The 17,907-nt window shown below is 44.8% G+C and overlaps 1 protein-coding gene across 14 annotated transcripts in view; it reads left to right on the top strand.

Annotated features, from left to right (window-relative positions):
- Window positions 1-631: 631 nt before the first annotated feature.
- The window catches only part of LOC106579570 (regulating synaptic membrane exocytosis protein 2), a 225,281-nt gene continuing 208,005 nt past the window's right edge, over window positions 632-17,907 (top strand). For all 14 annotated transcript variants that reach the window (XM_045701986.1, XM_045701962.1, XM_045701952.1 and 11 more), the window contains exons 1-2: window positions 632-883; window positions 1,523-1,701. In XM_045701986.1, the coding sequence (XP_045557942.1) occupies window positions 1,538-1,701 (164 nt within the window). In that variant the 5' untranslated portion in view covers window positions 632-883; window positions 1,523-1,537. The remainder of the gene's footprint in view (window positions 884-1,522; window positions 1,702-17,907) is intronic.

Here is a 17,907-nt window from a genome sequence, read left to right as displayed (position 1 = left end):
ACCTCGATGAGGGATTGGGACTGAGCCTTCGGGTGAGGGGTTAGGTCTGGACCTTGGGATGGGGTGAGAGGGGATAAGAGGTGTTTGACATGATGGGACTAAAAAGTTAAGAAGCAGTGTCACAAGAAGCAGCTGATAAATCAATGATAGACATGAATTGTGTTGGTGCTAGCTTTTTTCTAGAACAAATGTTATTTATTTGTTATTATTGTACCTGGATGGTTAAAAGTAGTCTAAAGTGTTACCAAATTAGGAATAGGAATGCTGTATAACACAACTTTATTCATACCTCCAGTTGGAGAGGCAATCCTATCGGAAGAGAATTTGTGCTGCTCAACAATATGCTGCTGCACCACACAGCAAACTGGACAGCGACATGGTGTTGAAATGCACATTTCTAGTGTGCCAGTTTTATTGTGTGCTGATGAAGATTTTAACTTTCGCTGTACATTTCGCATCACTTTTCTTCCGAAAATGCTCTTTATCAGGCAAATGGTTTTTATAATCTGGTCCAGCTGCAAAGGATTTCCATTCCGTGTTTTGCAAATGCCTGATGTCAACGAAAATACGTCGACAATCGCCCCTCTCCCCTTCCTTTTTCATGAAGCCACTCGCGCTCAGCTTTGTTCTACGCGTCTCCATCGCTCCGCCTACTCTTCCTATCAGGATTTTTTCATTGCATCCATTTTTGTGCATTTAAGAAATCTCCAAGAATTATAAACCTGGAGGAAAGCGAGAAAGAGAGAGTGTAGGGCAAGGACTCGAAAGAAAAACAAACAAACAAGGAAAGAGGCGACGTCTTTATTTCAAAATGCGAGCAAACCCATTCTAAAGGATGACCGCGATGGGTTAGACAGGATTTAACATGATTGCAAAATAAAAGGCAAGAGCTCTAGTCTATATTTCTCTACAATCCATCCGTGAATGGAATAGGATAATTGTGTTTGGAATTCTTGTTTCCAGAAGACCGTACATTTTGGTTATAAAACCAAAGGGCCTCTGTCCAGCATCTCCAGTATATGTCTCATAGGCTACTGGAATTGGGGAGTTTGTGTGAGAATTAGGCGATAATTCTGTTGGATAGGTTTCTTGTGTTCCTCACCGATTCATTTCTCTGTATTTATTATGAGCTGTAGCAGCCTGCTATACCAGAACCGCTGAATCCCATTCAGATAAGGTTCGTGTATTGGGTGGAAATTGAGGCTATATAGAAAGCATGTCTGCATTCCTTGTAAAAAGGAAATTTGACATATTGTGTCTTATTCTTAAAGCCCAAATATACCGGCATCCGTCAGAATATATGTGAACAATCCAACCGAAATGTCTTGCGTTAGGGTAGCCTATGCTAGTGGTTATGATTATGAATACAAGAACCACACCAATGGAATATTTCAGCCTTATATTAGAGAGAAGCCATATGATTTTGAAATTAGGCAATTTTCTATTAAAATTAAGTCTATCCATTCTATCACTCAATGTTGGTCTTTTAAAAAATATATATTTTATTATTATTTTTTTTTAGCAATTGTGTGTAGCGATGTCAGCTCCACTCGGACCCCGGGGCCCAGACGCTCCCCCGCCGGCTGGAGCCCTACCCGACCTGCCGGACCTCAGCCACCTCACCGAGGATGAGAGGAAGATCATCCTGGGCGTCATGGACCGACAGAAAAAGGAAGATGAGAAGGAACAGTCAATGCTAAAGTAAGCCATTATGATTCGCTATCATTCAAACGTGTGAGAGAGAGAGTGGAGAGAGAGAGAGTGGAGAAAGAGAGAGAGAGAGAATCATTGTGGGGACATCGCGCGCTGACTGTCAGCTGTGCTCGTGCAGTGAGTGCTGGGTTGGGGTAACCCTGTTGTAACTGGTTGTCGCGAGCTGGAGCAGGTCACATTTCAGGGTTAGGTAGCCTAAGTCCTGCACATGTTGCCTGTTCTAATGGGCTAATCGTTCTGAGTGGAGAGAAGATATATTTATGAACATCATTGCCTCTAGAAATAGCTTTTACAATAAGGCAGCATGTTGGCTATGCATTTAGTCTGTTCTCCAAATGAATGTTCGGATAATATGAGCAGGGAGAAGGATCTTTGAGTCGACTGAATATGCTTCAGTAGCCTTTGTCTTTCAACAGTTAGCAGTGCATTTGAATCCTAGGCTATTAAGCGGCCTTCTCACTTTGTTGGCTTTGGGTTGGGTTAGCAACGGGCGCCATCTTCGCGTCAAATCATACTACTTCCTTTTCAATCACGTACATATTACACAACAATGATTAAACAATGGCGTTTGAATAAATAATTAGGTATGTCCTGTATAATGATTTCCAACTTTAGCCTATCTGTCAGTGTTCTAAAAACGGAAACGTTCCTTCTCTTGTGTGTGCAGAATCAGATGTCGCTGAGCATTTCAGCACCACGGCGCTGTCCAGTTCGAGGCATAGAGCAGCAGCACAGTCCTATGCCGCTGACGCTCGCGCGTGTAGATGGCTCATTCATTGCTATTCATAGGCTACGCTTTGTGTGCCAAATTATTGACATGCTTTTGACAACGCTTTTAGTGTAATACTAAATATTGAACACAGTTATCGCTATCTTGTCACTTCCTGCAGATATTGTATTATCCTCATGAAACATAACTGGTTGTGTTTCCATAAACTGTAACTTACTTCATTTTTTTGTGGAAAAGTCTCAAACGTCCTCTATTTTACTGTGGTTTTGGGATTATATTAAGACTGCTGTATTTTTTTTATCTACTTTCCTCTCCTTAGGTCTTTGGAATTTGAATAGATATGAGGAGATATTGTATCACAGGCTGGTTCTGAGGAGTTCCCTCTTGGATCTGCACAGTGGTTCAAGGGTCAACATGCAGGTTTTTCCAAAGAGCCTTTTGGATTCCAGATGTCAGGCCTTTTCTTAGTCCCAAATGGCACACTATTTCCTTTATAATGCATTACTTTAACCTATTGGCCCTGCTCAAAAGTAGTGTGCTCTATAGGGAATAGAGTACCATTTGTGATGCACAGCTTGTCTGAAGTACCTTCAGAGACTGTGACGTCATGTGTCAGGCTTTCCAGGGGCATTCAAAGCTGATGATTTCCATCATCGGGTAAATATTAACAGTTGGGTTTGTTCTGATGGGGACTGGGGAGGAAGTCGCCTAGTGGAGCAATACTGTGGTAAGTATGACTCACAGACTCCAAGATAATGGAAGGCAGGCCACCTCAGTTTGTGGTGCTGCCTGCGTGTGAATCATCCCTGGCTGTTTTTCCCATTGTTGAGTACTTTTTGTATTCCTCTCTCTCTCTCTCTCTCGCTCTCTCACTCTCTTTCTCTCTTTCTGTCTCTCTTTCCCTTTCTTTCTCTTGTCTTCTCTCTCTCACGATCTCTCGCCCTCTCTCTGCCGTCTCTCTCTCTCTCTCTCTCGGCGGTAAAGCGATTGTCAGCTTTAGTCCCTCACAGCCATGCAGGCTGCCAGTGATGTCAGAGCCTAGCGTAGCACGACTAACTGAGTGTGTGCAGCAGGGATGCTAGTCTACCTTACAGGTGGCATGGTCACTCAGTCACTGTTTCTAAAGTTCATTATTTTCAGACACACAGAGACTGGGGTGTTTTTTTAAAATGTTTTACGAACCTTTATTTAACTAGGCAAGTCAGTTAAGAACAGATTCTTATTTCCAATGACGACCTACCAAAAAGCAAAAGGCTTCCTGCTGGGATGGGGGCTGGGATTAAAAATTAAAAATAAAATATAGGACAAAACACACATCACAAGAGAGACACCACAGCACTACATAAAGAGAGACCTAAGACAACAACATAGCAAGGCAGCAACACATGACAACACAGCATGGTAGAAACACAACATGACAACAACATGGTAGCAACACCACACGACAACAACATGGTAGCAACACAACATGGTACTAACATTATCGGGCACAAAGGGGCAAGAAAGGTAGAGACAACAATACATCACGCAAAGCAGCCACAACTGTCAGTAAGAGTGTCCATGATTGAGTCTTTGAATGAAGAGATGGAGATAAAACTGTCCAGTTTGAGTGGTTGTTGCAGCTCGTTCCAGTCACTAGATGCAGTGAACTGAAAAGAGGAGCGACCCAGGGATGTGTGTGCTTTGGGGACCTTTAACAGAATGTGATTGAGGATGAGGGCTGCAGTAGGTATCTCAGATAGGGGGGATGAGGCCTGAGGTTTTTTTTATAAATAAGCATCAACCTGTGGGTCTTGCGACAGGTAGAGATGGTGGGCTGGGATGTGACTAATGCAGAAGTATGTAGCATTCCATAGTCTTACTAGCACTGATTTTGCAGAGAGTAGTTTTACTTCAAATGATCATGATATGTGGTTGTTTTACCTACAATAGGTGAATGCACTTATTGTAAGTAAGTCCCTCTGGATAAGAGTGTAGCTAAGCAGGGGCGAAAATCTGATATCAACTTTGGAGGGGACAATTACATTACATTTTCTCAATAGCAATTCCTGAGGGGGACACCAAAAGTAGTGCTGTAACACATAGCCTACATTGTAATATGGTAAATGTATATTGAGGAACCAAAGAAATAAGGTGTTTGCTGTACTCCTAACTACCGGTACCCAAAACTACGCAACTAATCACAACAGCAATACCATTGCCTTTAACAAATCTTAGTTCAGTCACCAGTTTAAGTTGAGAGTGGGGGTATCCATGGCATTTTCCAATTATGTTCCTATTTTACAAGTAAAAAAAAATGAGAACCTTTCATAATGTTGCCAAACAAAGACTCAACAAACTTACCTGAGACTCCCTGTCTCTGCTGTCTGTGTGCCATCTGTTGCCTGCTCTGCCTAATGACATCATTGTGAAACATTTCCATTAGAATTTCATTTCTTTCTTATGAACATTTTATCAACTAGTCTTTGAGATATTAGGCTACTAGGGTTCTTACTTTGCGTTTTGGTGTACTGAAAAATACTCTGATGTCCGTCTTTTATTTTTCTGCCATTTTCTACCTGGCTGGCTGCTACCACACACACAGTGTGTAGGTTATTTACAGTAGGAGATGGGCTTCTATCATCTTATCTTTTATCATTCTATTTGGGCTTCGATCTAAAAGGTAGCTAGCAAATGTGAAACGGATTAAAATGACAAGAGTTGACAGCTGTATGAATTCACCATTTACACAACATTTGCTGCAACCTTTTGTAATTTTAATAGTTTGTTTCATATTGGCTGGCTTCCAACAATAGCTGAATTTGCAAAGCTAGCGAGCACCAATTCCCGTTTCAGTGGTGTTTGCTATGATCTTTGCTACCCGGGTTAAATAAAGGTGAAATAAAATAAATAAATAAAAGTTTCCTTGCGACAATTTAGCTTTTGCAACGAGACCATTAAATCTATTTAAGACAATGGTAGAAGAGAGTGTAGTTCTGTTCAGTTTGGACTTCAGTTTATCGCTAACCTTATCACAGGGACTTTGAAGCACTAACTTACATCATCTGCATGCTGATCTTGGAATAAATTGACGATAGCAAAGATTCCATCTTTGACGAGGCCACATAAATGGAATAATTACTAGCTAGCTTAATAGTTAATATTTGCCCGCTAGCTCTGCATATTCAGCTAGTGTGTGTGCGCGATTGACTGGATTAACCTCACGTCAGTTACGTTCATTGAGTGCCTTTCAGACAGTGGATACCACCCCTCTGTTACCTTGCCAACTAAGGAACTGGCAGTGGATCAAACCATTGTGAGGCAAAGGGTGGGGGGGTCGCAATCTTTTGAAACTTAAAAACGAGCTATTAAGTGTCTATAATCAGCACAATTGCTTTCATTGCGTATTATTAATATTATTTAAATTACATAGTTATGTTTCAGTGATATATTGGGGGGGGACAAATCATATTTTTCCCAGGATGGGGGGTCGTGTGTCCCCCCCCCCCGGGATTTCCGCCCCTGGAGCTAAGGGACTAAATGCAGATGTATGATCACCCTGTCATGTTCCCTGTGTGGCCTCCCCCTTCCTCCCTCCCTTCTCTCTCCCTCTCCTTCCTCCCCCTCTTCCCTCTAAATGCCTCAGTTGCCCAGTCTTCTCTCATTAGCAGAGGTGAATAAAGGAGGGTTGTGTCCCAAATATCACCCTATTATTCCCTTCATAGTCCACAGGGCTCCTATCAAAAGTAGTGCACTATATAGGGAAGGGTGCCAACTGGGATGCACACAGGGTATATGTCACCCTCACAGCAGTTACTCATGTTAGTATTATAGTCTGGGCTGTTTGTCAACAAGTGATGTCAGCAGAGTGAACACACTGTATCAGACTACAGCAGCTCAGTTTGATAAACATGTCTCCTGTTAAAAACAATGTAGGTTTCAGGGGCTATTTGACATGGTGTGTTTTTATCCTGTATCACCTAACATGAGACTGGAGCCTAAGCTCTGCTATGGACACAAGTAGTGCACTATATAGGGAAAAGAATAAGGCTTTGGCCAAAACTAGTGCACTATAAAAGGAATAGGGTGCCATTTGATAGTCAACCTGTAATGTAATAGAAGGAATCCTGAGATAGAGACAGAGAGAGAAACAGAGAGTGACAGAAAGAGACAGCGAGAGATATAGAGAGACAGGGTGAGACCGTGAGAGAGAGAGAGAGAGAGAGTAAGAGAGAGACAGGGAGAGAGAGAGAGAGACAGAGAGAGAATGAGAGAATTAGAGAGACAGGGTGAGACCGTGAGAGAGAGAGAGAGAGAGAGTAAGAGAGAGACAGGGAGAGAGAGAGAGAGACAGAGAGAGAATTAGAGAGACAGGGAGAGACAGAGAGAGACAGGGAGAGACAGGTAGAAAGAGAAAGGGAGAGAGAGAGACAGAGAGAGAGACAGGGAGAGACAGGGAGAAAGAGAAAGAGAAAGAGAGAGAAGGCTCCAGGTGTGTAGGGTTTACCAAGTCCCTGATCCTGGTACCAAGACAATGGCAGACAATTCAGAGGAATGCAGGGAGAGTACTGCTGCTGCTACTGCTGACTCTCATGTCATTATTCAGTCTTTCCCAATTCTACATACTAGCATGTGTGTGTTGTTCCTCATCTGTCTATATATTACTACATATCACAACTGCTATAAATCCCAACAGTGTTCAAATGAATTTAGAGAAACATCCACTTACGTCATTTGATATTATTAGATAATGTACCAGTTACACTAAATAGCCAATCAAATGTTCAAGTTAAAGTGACAGGGTATTCAACTCTGACCGCACGAGGTCCAGAGCCTGCTGGTTTTCTGTTCTACCTGATCATTAATTGCATCCACCTGTTGTCTCAGTTCTAAATCATTTTTGGAGTGGAACTGGCTTTGAGGTCCAGATTTGAGTTTGAGGGTTTTAGTGCTTGGTCAATTTTATGTCCCTCTGATATCGATTGGTTGTTTCCCCATATTAGCCTATCCCTATCCTTACAATATACAGTAGCTCGACTTATTCCACTTTTTGTTTCCAATCAGATGTAGTCTCTATTGCAGCCATAAGGTGTTCTAGAGCTCTGATTTGTTCAGAGAAACATCCATCCATGTACTGTGAGTTTAGTTAACGAACAGCACCAATACCAGGTGATGTGACGCAATATGGAATGATTAAAGGCAGTGCACATACTCCAATGAACACAGCATCGATCACTCCATCAAACAGACTGTAGCCAGCTAGCGGTATGCCTGCTGCAGCAGCCGGTCAGCTCCCCATGCTTCACTGAACCTCTGACTGTTACAGTAATGACAGATCCGGGACTCCTCCTCACCCAAACGCCCTGGGATGCAGAGAGCCAGGGCCACAGGGAGGATCCACAGATCCGCAGCCCAGGATCAGCAGTCCTAGTTGGGGTAACCCCCACGGCGGAGGAGACCCTGTCTCTGCAGCCGCTCCCCCCTCCTCCGGTCCTCGTCTTGTAGGCTGACTCATTGTGCGTGTCCCAGTGCTCACCAGGGGCCTCCACTGACAGCACTAATTACAGCAGCTGCCTCGTGTGAGGGATTCCCACCCAGATAGTGCTATTCTGGGTCTAAGACGTCTGCCACCATGGCCCTGTCCGGGTTCTACACCCTCTGCTCCATCTTGTCTAAAGAGCAGGGCGATAGAGGATGCTTCGGTCCCCACCCCCATGTATGTACTGTATTTTACTCCAGAGGGACTTTACTCCAGAGGGACATGTACCCTGTCTGTCCAGAGTTGTTAATGAATGCCAGTATGTTGACCATAATGATAGACTTCTAAGACTATCCTAGACATCCTGCATGACTCAACCTTTTACCTCTCTTGCTCCTGCTTCTCTACATACTCCTCATGTTACTAGGAAGATGTCTCATCAACACACAGGTCCTGACAATTCTATGGGTCAGTAATGTCAGAGTTACAACTCGATGTTAGGAAAAAGCATGCTGGCAAAACCCTGTGCTTCCTCACAAAGTGTGTGTGTGTGTGTGTGTGTGTGTGTGTGTGTGTGTGTGTGTGTGTGGTAGGTAAAGAGGGTGAGGAGGGGTGGAGGGCTTAGGAAGAGGTTTGACCAAGAACTGGCTTTCTTTTCATTCACCATTTTAGCATAGCAATGTCATTGATTTCCCCAGCCCAGTTCATTCATCTCATAGAGGCAGAGAGCCACATTAGCTGCATTGTGGGTAATGGAGTCCCCAGAGGGCATGAGCTCACAGCTCCAGGAACCAGAGGAGGCTCCTCCCCTTGCTGTACAGCAGAAGCCTATGGTTGTAGTGGTTGTGTTGTGGTTATGTAGTGGTTGTATAGTCATTTAGGACAGCAGAAACCTATGGTTGTGTAGTGGTTGTGTACAGCAGAGACCATTATGGTTGTGTAGTGATTGTGTAGTGGTTGTGTAATGGTTGTGTTGTGGTTGTGTAGAAGTTGTGTAGTGGTTGTGTACAGCAGAGACCTATATAGTTGTGTATTGGTTGTGTTGTGGTTGTGTAGAAGTTGTGTAGTGGTTGTGTACAGCAGAGACCTATATGGTTGTGAGGTGAAGAGGCATGTGCATTACTCCAAAGCATCCAAATGGACAATGTAGACACGCACTCTCTCTTTACCATGCGAAGAGTAGTCTCCCATCAGCACAGTCTCACATCCCCCACCACACCCCCAGGGGAGGGAGAGAGAGAGAAAGGGGTGGAAATAGAGAGAGGGGGGATAGATAGAGGGGGATTTGGGGGAGGGGTGCTTGACTCTGTAAAGCAGAATGCACGCCAAAGGAATATAGAATGTTAATTAAAGGAACAATGTGTTTTTGTGAGGCTAGGATTGTGATCTGTAGTCTGGTTAGAGTTAGACCAAACATGGCAATGTGGCTTGTCATAACCAGTTAATATTTCCACTTATCTCTCCCACTACATTTTATTCTGTCTCAGTCTGAAATGCCTTTCTCTTTGGCACTCACCGTCTCTCTCCATCCCTTTAATGCCACTTTGCTTCAGAGTATCTGTTGAATTTGAAACCTTTCCTAACACACTGAAAGCAAACTTTGTGGTTACATTCACAGTGCATGTCTCTTTAGACCTGATCTGATACAGTCCTTATTGGAATAATGCAGTTAATTTATAAACTCAGCAAAAAAAGAAACACCCCTTTTTCAGTACCCTGTCTTTCAAAGATAATTCGTAAAAATCCAAATAATTTCACAGATCTTCATTGTAAAGGGTTTAAACACTGTTTCCCATGCTTGTTCAATGAACCATAAACAATTAATGAACATGCACCTGTGGAACGGTCGTTAAGACACTAACAGTTTACAGACGGTAGGCAGTTAAGATCACAGTTAAAACTTAGGACACTAAAGAGGCCTTTCTACTGATTCTGAAAAACACCAAAAGAAAGGTGCGCAGGGTCCCTGCTCATCTGCGTAAACGTGACTTAGGCATGCTGCAAGGAGGCTTGAGGACTGCAGATGTGGCCAGGGCAATAAATTGCAATGTCCGTACTGTGAGACACCTAAGACAGCGCTCAGGGAGACAGGACGGACAGCTGATCGTCCTCGCAGTGGCAGACCACGTGTAACAACACCTGCACAGGATCAGTACATCTGAACATCACACCTGCGGGACAGGTACAGGATGGCAACAACAACTACCCGAGTTACACCAGGAACGCACAATCCCTCCATCAGTGCTCAGACTGTCCGCAGTAGGATGAGAGAGGCTGGACTGAGGGCTTGTAGGCCTGTTGTAAGGCAGGTCCTCACCAGACATCACCGGCAACACCGTCGCCTATGGGTACAAACCCACCGTCGCTGGACCAGACAGGACTGGCAAAAAGTGCTCTTCACTGACGAGTTGCGGTTTTGTCTCACCAGGGGTGATGGTCGGATTCGCGTTTATTGTCGAAGGAATGAGCGTTACACTGAGGCCTGTACTCTGGAGCGGGACCGATTTGGAGGTGGAGGGTCCGTCATGGTCTGGGGCGGTGTGTCACAGCATCATTAGACTGAGCTTGTTGTCATTGCAAGCAATCTCAACGCTGTGCGTTACAGGGAAGACATCCTTCTCCCTCATGTGGTACCCTTCCTGCAGGCTCATCCTGACATGACCCTCCAGCATGACAATGCCACCAGCCACACTGCGTGATTTCCTGCAAGACAGGAATGTCAGTGTTCTGCCATGGCCAGCGAAGAGCCCAGATCTCAATCCCATTGAGCACGTCTGGGACCTGTTGGATCGGAGGGTGAGAGCTAGGGCCATTCCCCCCAGAAATGTCCGGGAACTTGCAGGTGCCTTGGTGGAAGAGTGGGGTAACATCTCACAGCAAGAACTGGCAAATCTGGTGCAGTCCATGAGGAGGAGATGCACTGCAGTACTTCATGCAACTGGTGGCCACACCAGATACTGACTGTTACTTTAGATTTTGACCCCCCCTTTGTTCAGAGACACATTATTCAATTTCTGTTAGTCACATGTCTGTGGAACTTGTTCAGTTTATGTCTCAGTTGTTGAATCTTGTTATGTTCATACAAATATTTACACATGTTAAGTTTGCTGAAAATAAACACAGTTGACAGTGAGAGGATGTTTCTTTTTTTGCTGAGTTTATGTCATACATATAAGGTCTACTGAGAAGTGTTATAGTCCGTGTTGTTCCGTGAACTAGCAACATTTTATTTAATTTATTTCACCTTTATTTAACCAGGTAGGCCAGTTGAGAACAAGTTCTCATTTACAACTGCGCCCTGGCTAAGATAAAGCAAAGCAGTGCGACATAAACAACACAGAGTTACACATGGGATAAACAAACGTACAGTCAATGACACAATAGAAAAATCTGTATACAGTATGCGCTAATTAAGTAAGGAGGTAAGGCAATAAATAGGCCAATTGTGGCGAAGTAATTACAATTTAGCAATTTACACTGGAGTGATATATGTGCAGATGAGGATGTGCAAGTAGAAATTCTGGTGTACAAAAGAGCAGAAAAACAAAAACAAATATGGGGATGAGGTAGGTAGTTGGTTGGATGGGCTATTTACAGATGGGCTGTGTACAGCTGCATCGATCGGTAAGCTGCTCTGACAGCTGATGCTTAAAGTTAGTGAAGGAGATATAAGTCTTCAACATTCGTTCCAGTCATTGGCAGCAGAGAACTGGAAGGAAAGGCGGCCAAAGGAGGTGTTGGCTTTGGGGAAGACCAGTGAAATATACCTGCTGGAGCGCGTGCTACGGGTGGGTGTTGCTATGGGGACCAGTGAGCTGAGATAAGGCGGAGCTATACCTAGCAAAGACTTGTAGATGACCTGGAGCCAGTGGGTTTGGCGAAGAATATATAGTGAGGACCAGCCAACGAGAGCATACAGGTTGCAGTGGTGGGTAGTATATGGGGCTTTGGTGACAAAACAGATGGCACCGTGATAGTCTGCATCCAATTTGCTGAGTAGAGTGTTGGAAGCTAATTTGTAAATGACATCGCCGAAGTCAAGAATCGGCAGAATAGTCCATTTTACGAGGGTATGTTTGGCAGCATGAGTGAAGGATGCTTTGTTGCGAAGTAGGAAGCCGATTCTAGATTTAACTTTGGATTGGAGATGCTTAATGTGAGTCTGGAAGGAGAGTTTACAGTCTAGCCAGACACCTAGGTATTTATAGTTGTCTACATATTCTAAGTCAGAACCGTCCAGAGTAGAGATGCTAGTCGGGCGGGCAGGTGCGTGCAGCGATCGGTTGAAGAGCATGCATTTCGTTGTACTAGCATTTAAGAGCAGTTGGAGGCGTTGAAGCTCATTTGGAGGTTTGTTAACACAGTGTCCAAAGAAGGGCCAGATGTATACAGAATGGTGTTGTCTGTGTAGAGGTGGATCAAAGAATCACCCGCAGCAAGAGCGACATTATTGATATATACAGAGAAGAGAGTCGGCCCGAGAATTGAACCCTGTGGCACCCCCATAGAGACTGCCAGAGGTCCGGACAACAGGCCCTCCGATTTGACACACTGAATTCTATCTGAGAAGTAGTTTGTGAACCAGGCGAAAGCCTTGGCCAGGTTGATGAAGACGTCTGCACAGTACTGTCTTTTATCGATGGTGGTTATGATATCGTTTAGTCATTTAACAGATGCTCTAATCCAGAGAGATTTACAGGAGCTATTCGGGTTAAGTGCCTTGCTCAAGGGCACATCAAAAGATTTTTCACCTCGTCAGCCCGGGGATTCAAACCAGCCCAACACTCTTAACCACTAGGCTACCTGCTAGCTTGCTTAGTGTCAGTAGCACGCTGAGGGAGTGAAGCATTGACGTGGGAGATGGTATCAGCTGAAACCATTGGTTGAATAGTGGGTGTGTATTGGTTATGTAGTGGTTGTGTACAGTAGAGACCTATGGTTGGGAGGTTGTGTTGTGGTTTGGTAGTGGTTTCTGTTGTATGAGAGGTGAAACGGCCTGCGTTCTGTGAGCTAGCTGGCCGAATGTCAGTGACTGGCTGAGGGAGAGAGAGAGCAGCTCTCTGCTCAGTACTGACGTATGAGATGGTATCTGCAGCCTGTTCTGCTGCTGATATGACAGGAACAGGACATCAGGCCCATTCATCTCAAACAGCACACGGCTAGCTTCTCTGGGACAGGGACAGGAGGAGCCCATTGTCTCCCAAAGCTTTGTTCTTTATTAAACACATAGATCTGCGTTAGTCACAAGTTTCAACTTATTCTCCCCTCTCTCCTGATTGTCAATTGAGTTGCCCTTGTTGATTAAGTACGAAAACATGTGATGGAAATGTACGTTTCTCACCGAGACGCTTTAATCGCATTTGCAGAGCACAGTATTTACAGTGTACAGTAACAGAGCCTATTCCTAGTAGGAACAGTAGTAGCAGTATAGTGTATTGTAGTTTAGGGATGTAGTGTGCTGCCCAGGCAGAGCACAGTATTTACAGTGTACAGTAACAGAGCCTATTCCTAGTAGGAACAGTAGTAGCAGTATAGTTTATTGTAGTGTATGGATGTAGTGTGCTGCCCAGGCAGAGCACACAGCTCCTGGCGTAACACTGTTACATAAGCCTCTGACAGAGAGCATGCTGGGAAAAGGCAGCCTGGGCGACCGGAAAGCGGGCAGTCAGCACTACCGAGGAGGGGCTGGTGAAACCAGAGAGAGAGAGGCGGGAGACCAGAGAGAGAGAGAGAGAGAGAGAGAGAGAGACAGAGAGGGAGACAGAGAGAGAGAGATCAGAGAGAAAGAGTAAAAGACAGCGAGAGAGATGGAAAGAGGGGAGGACGATACAGAGAGGGAGACGAGACAGAAAAAATAAAGAAAATGAGAAAGTGAAAGAGAAAGAAAGAGGGAGTGAAAGAGAAAGGGAGGTACTGTTCATCACTTTTTTGACCCAAAGGAACCAAGCAGCTGAGGAGAGAATACAGTATATATGCTTGATGGAATAGCATCTACAAGTATGGATATGAACCTATATCCTATTAATCTGGGCTTGTAGTTTTCAGTCAAAGGTGACACTAGTTCCTTGCAAACAATTATTTATTTGTTGGGGGTTCTTTTTCTGCAGCATGAGCTTGAGGATTTTCAGCCATGAACTGTAGCTTCTACTCAGTACACCCACCTCTGATCAACAGTTCCACATACACCACGGTCCTCCTAACTATGGTGTTTAAAGGTAGTGTGAAGGTGGTGGGGATATTCCTGTATTATTCCAGAATGTTCTGTCATTGTAGATATCCAGAGTCAGAGAATCCTGTTTCATTTTTCTCTGTGGTGAAACTCCCTCAGGCCTCGTTTTATGATTTCTGAACTCCAAAAGGTTAGGGAAAAGGCATCTCTGTTCTGCACAACAAGGACGTCTTGAGTTGGTTTGTGTGTGTGTGTGTGTGTGTGTGTATGTGTGTGTGTGCACATATGTGTGTGAACGCAAACGCGTGAGTGTGTGTGAGTGTGTGCGTCTGTACGTGTGTGTGTGTGTGAGTGTGTACGTGTGTGTGTGTGGACACGTATATTCTGAGATGCTGAAAAGCGGTGCGGTGTCTGATGGTAGAACATGGCACAAGTTCATGTAGCTGATAGCACAAAAAGAGAGAGTGAGGACCTTCATGCTGTTCGCAGGACTATCTATAGAAGGGACAGATTCACGTCTATCCAGTGGCAGCCCAGGCAGGCAGGCATAAAAACTGTCCCAGACAAACTGTACAAACACATATCTATATTATAGCAGACTAATGGGGAATGTGTTTCTGGAGACTGCAAATAGACTGTCAGACAGATAGAAGACAGGATCATGCCGGGCCAAGGTAAATTAACTACTAGTGGAGTCTCAGTAGGTGGTTGGAGACCAGAGAGCGAGGGGGAAAGAGAGGGGTTGGGGGTGAATTAGCTGTTTGAGTCATGGTCACCATCACGCCAGGCTTGGGTCCATAGCTGTGGAAAGTAGGGGTGCTGAGGTTGCTGTTGCCCACTTGAAAAAAATATATACAGTACCAGTCAAAAGTTTGGACACACCCTTGGCATTCTCTCAACCAGCTTCACCTGGAATGCTTTTCCAACAGTCTTGAAGGAGTTCCCACATATGCTGAGCACTTGTTGGCTGTTTTTCCTTCACTCTGCGGTCCAACTCATCCCAAACCATCTCAATTGGGTTCAGGTCAGGTCATCTGATGCAGCACTCCATCACTCTCCTTCTTGGTCAAATAGCCCTTACACAGCCTGGAAGTGTGTTTCGGGACATTATCCTGTTGAAAAACAAGCGATAGTCTCACTAAGCGCAAACCAGATGGGATGGCGAATCTCTGCAGAATGCTGTGGTAGCCATGCTGGTTAAGTGTGCCTTGAATTCTAAATAAATAACCAACAGTATCACCAGCTAAGCATCCTCAGCAAAGCACCAGCAGCGACTTGGTCTTTTACCAAATAGGGCTGTCTTCTGTATACCACCCCTACCTTGTCACAACACAACTGATTGGCTCAAAGGCATTAAGAAGGAAATAAATTCCAATCACTTTTAACAAGGCACACCTGTTAATTGAAATGCATTCCAGGTGACTACCTCATGAAGCTGGTTGAGAGAATGCCAAGAGTGTGAAAAGCTGTCATCAAGGCAAAGGTTGGCTACTTTGAAGAATCTCAAATATAAAATATATTTAGATTGCTTTAACACTTTTTTGGTTACTACATGATTCCGTATGTGTTATTTCATAGTTTTGATGTCTTCACTATTATTCTACAATGTAGAAAATAATAAAAATAAAGAAAAACCCTTGAATGAGTAGGTGTGTCCAAACGTTTGACTGGTACTATATATATATTAAGCACTGGGCCTTTACTTTTCTAGTATTAGCGGACCAATATAGATGTCTGTAGCACGGGCACATTTTTTTTACCACATCTCTGGTAGTTGTATAAATAAGAACAGTATCTTGCAGGATTCAATAGTTGGAATTGTAAGAGTTGTTGCCCTGTCCCTTTCTCTGCGATTGTCATTTTAAAAAAAAGCCAATGATAGCCAATTGGTAGTTACAGTCTTGTCCCATTGCTGCAACTCCCGTATGGACTCGGGAGAGGCAAATGTCGAGAGCCATGCCTCCTCCGAAACACGACCCTGCCAAGCCTCACTGCTTGATTAACCCGGAAGCCAGCCACACCAATGTGTTGGAGGAAACACCGCCCAGCTGGCGACCACAGTCAGCTTGCGAGCACCCAGCCCACCACAAGGAGTTGCTAAAGCACGATAGGACAAGGAAATCCCGGCCTGCCAAACCCGGACGACGCTGGGCCAATTGTGCACCGCCTCATGAGTCTCACAGTCAGCTGTGACACAGCCTGGGATCGAACCCGGGTCTGCAGTGACACCTCAAGCACTAGGGTCTCCATGTTAACATGACCCATCAGGCCAGGCTAGGGTCCATGTTAACATGACCCATCAGGCCAGGCTAGGGTCTCCATGTTAACGTGACCCATCAGGCCAGGCTAGGATCTCCATGTTAACATGACCCATCAGGCCAGGCTAGGATCTCCATGTTAACATGACCCATCAGGCCAGGCTAGGATCTCCATGTTAACATGACCCATCAGGCCAGGCTAGGGTCTCCATGTTAACATGACCCATCAGGCCAGGCTAGGATCTCCATGTTAACATGACCCATCAGGCCAGGCTAGGATCTCCATGTTAACATGACCCATCAGGCCAGGCTAGGGTCTCGATGTTAACATGACCCATCAGGCCAGGCTAGGATCTCCATGTTAACATGACCCATCAGGCCAGGCTAGGATCTCCATGTTAACATGACCCACCAGGCCAGGCTAGGATCTCCATGTTAACATGACCCATCAGGCCAGGCTAGGATCTCCATGTTAACATGCCCCACCAGGCCAGGCTAGGATCTCCATGTTAACATGACCCACCAGGCCAGGCTAGGATCTCCATGTTAACATGACCCACCAGGCCAGGCTAGGATCTCCATGTTAACATGCCCCACCAGGCCAGGCTAGGATCTCCATGTTAACATGACCCACCAGGCCAGGCTAGGATCTCCATGTTAACATGACCCACCAGGCCAGGCTAGGATCTCCATGTTAACATGACCCACCAGGCCAGGCTAGGATCTCCATGTTAACATGACCCACCAGGCCAGGCTAGGATCTCCATGTTAACATGACCCACCAGGCCAGGCTAGGATCTCCATGTTAACATGACCCACCAGGCCAGGCTAGGATCTCCATGTTAACATGACCCACCAGGCCAGGCTAGGATCTCCATGTTAACATGACACAGACAAATGGCCCTTTCCACTGGGCTCAGGCTTAACACGCTTCATATCACATGTCAATACAATGGAACTGGAAGGGACTGACACCATGGGACCTATTTGGAATGGTTTGACCAGCCTGAGGAGAGTTAAGGGTGTATGATAGAACTGTGATAGAGCTGTGCTAGAGCTGTGATAGAACTGTGATAGAGCTGTGATAGAGCTGTGATAGAGCTGTGATCGAGCTGTGACCGAGCTGTGATAAAACTGTGATAGAGCTGTGATAGAACTGTGATAAAACTGTGATAAAACTGTGATAGAACTGTTATAGAACTGTGATAGAGCTGTGATAGAGCTGTGATAAAACTCTGATCGAGCTGTGATAGAACTGTGATAGAGCTGTGATAGAACTGTGATAGAGCTGTGATAGAGCTGTGATCGAACTGTGATAGAACTGTGATAGAGCTGTGATAGAGCTGTGATAGAGCTGTGATAGAACTGTGATAGAACTGTTATAGAACTGTTATAGAACTGTGATAGAGCTGTGATAGAGCTGTGATAGAACTGTGATAGAACTGTTATAGAGCTGTGATAGAGCTGTGATAGAGCTGTGATAGAACTGTTATAGAACTGTGATAGAGCTGTGATAGAGCTGTGATAGAGCTGTGATAAAACTGTGATAGAACTGTTATAGAACTGTGATAGAGCTGTG

The sequence above is a fragment of the Salmo salar genome, chromosome ssa02 (genome assembly GCF_905237065.1).
Source record: "Salmo salar chromosome ssa02, Ssal_v3.1, whole genome shotgun sequence".
Lineage (NCBI taxonomy): Eukaryota > Metazoa > Chordata > Actinopteri > Salmoniformes > Salmonidae > Salmo > Salmo salar.
This window is presented reverse-complemented; position numbering and strand designations above follow the sequence as displayed.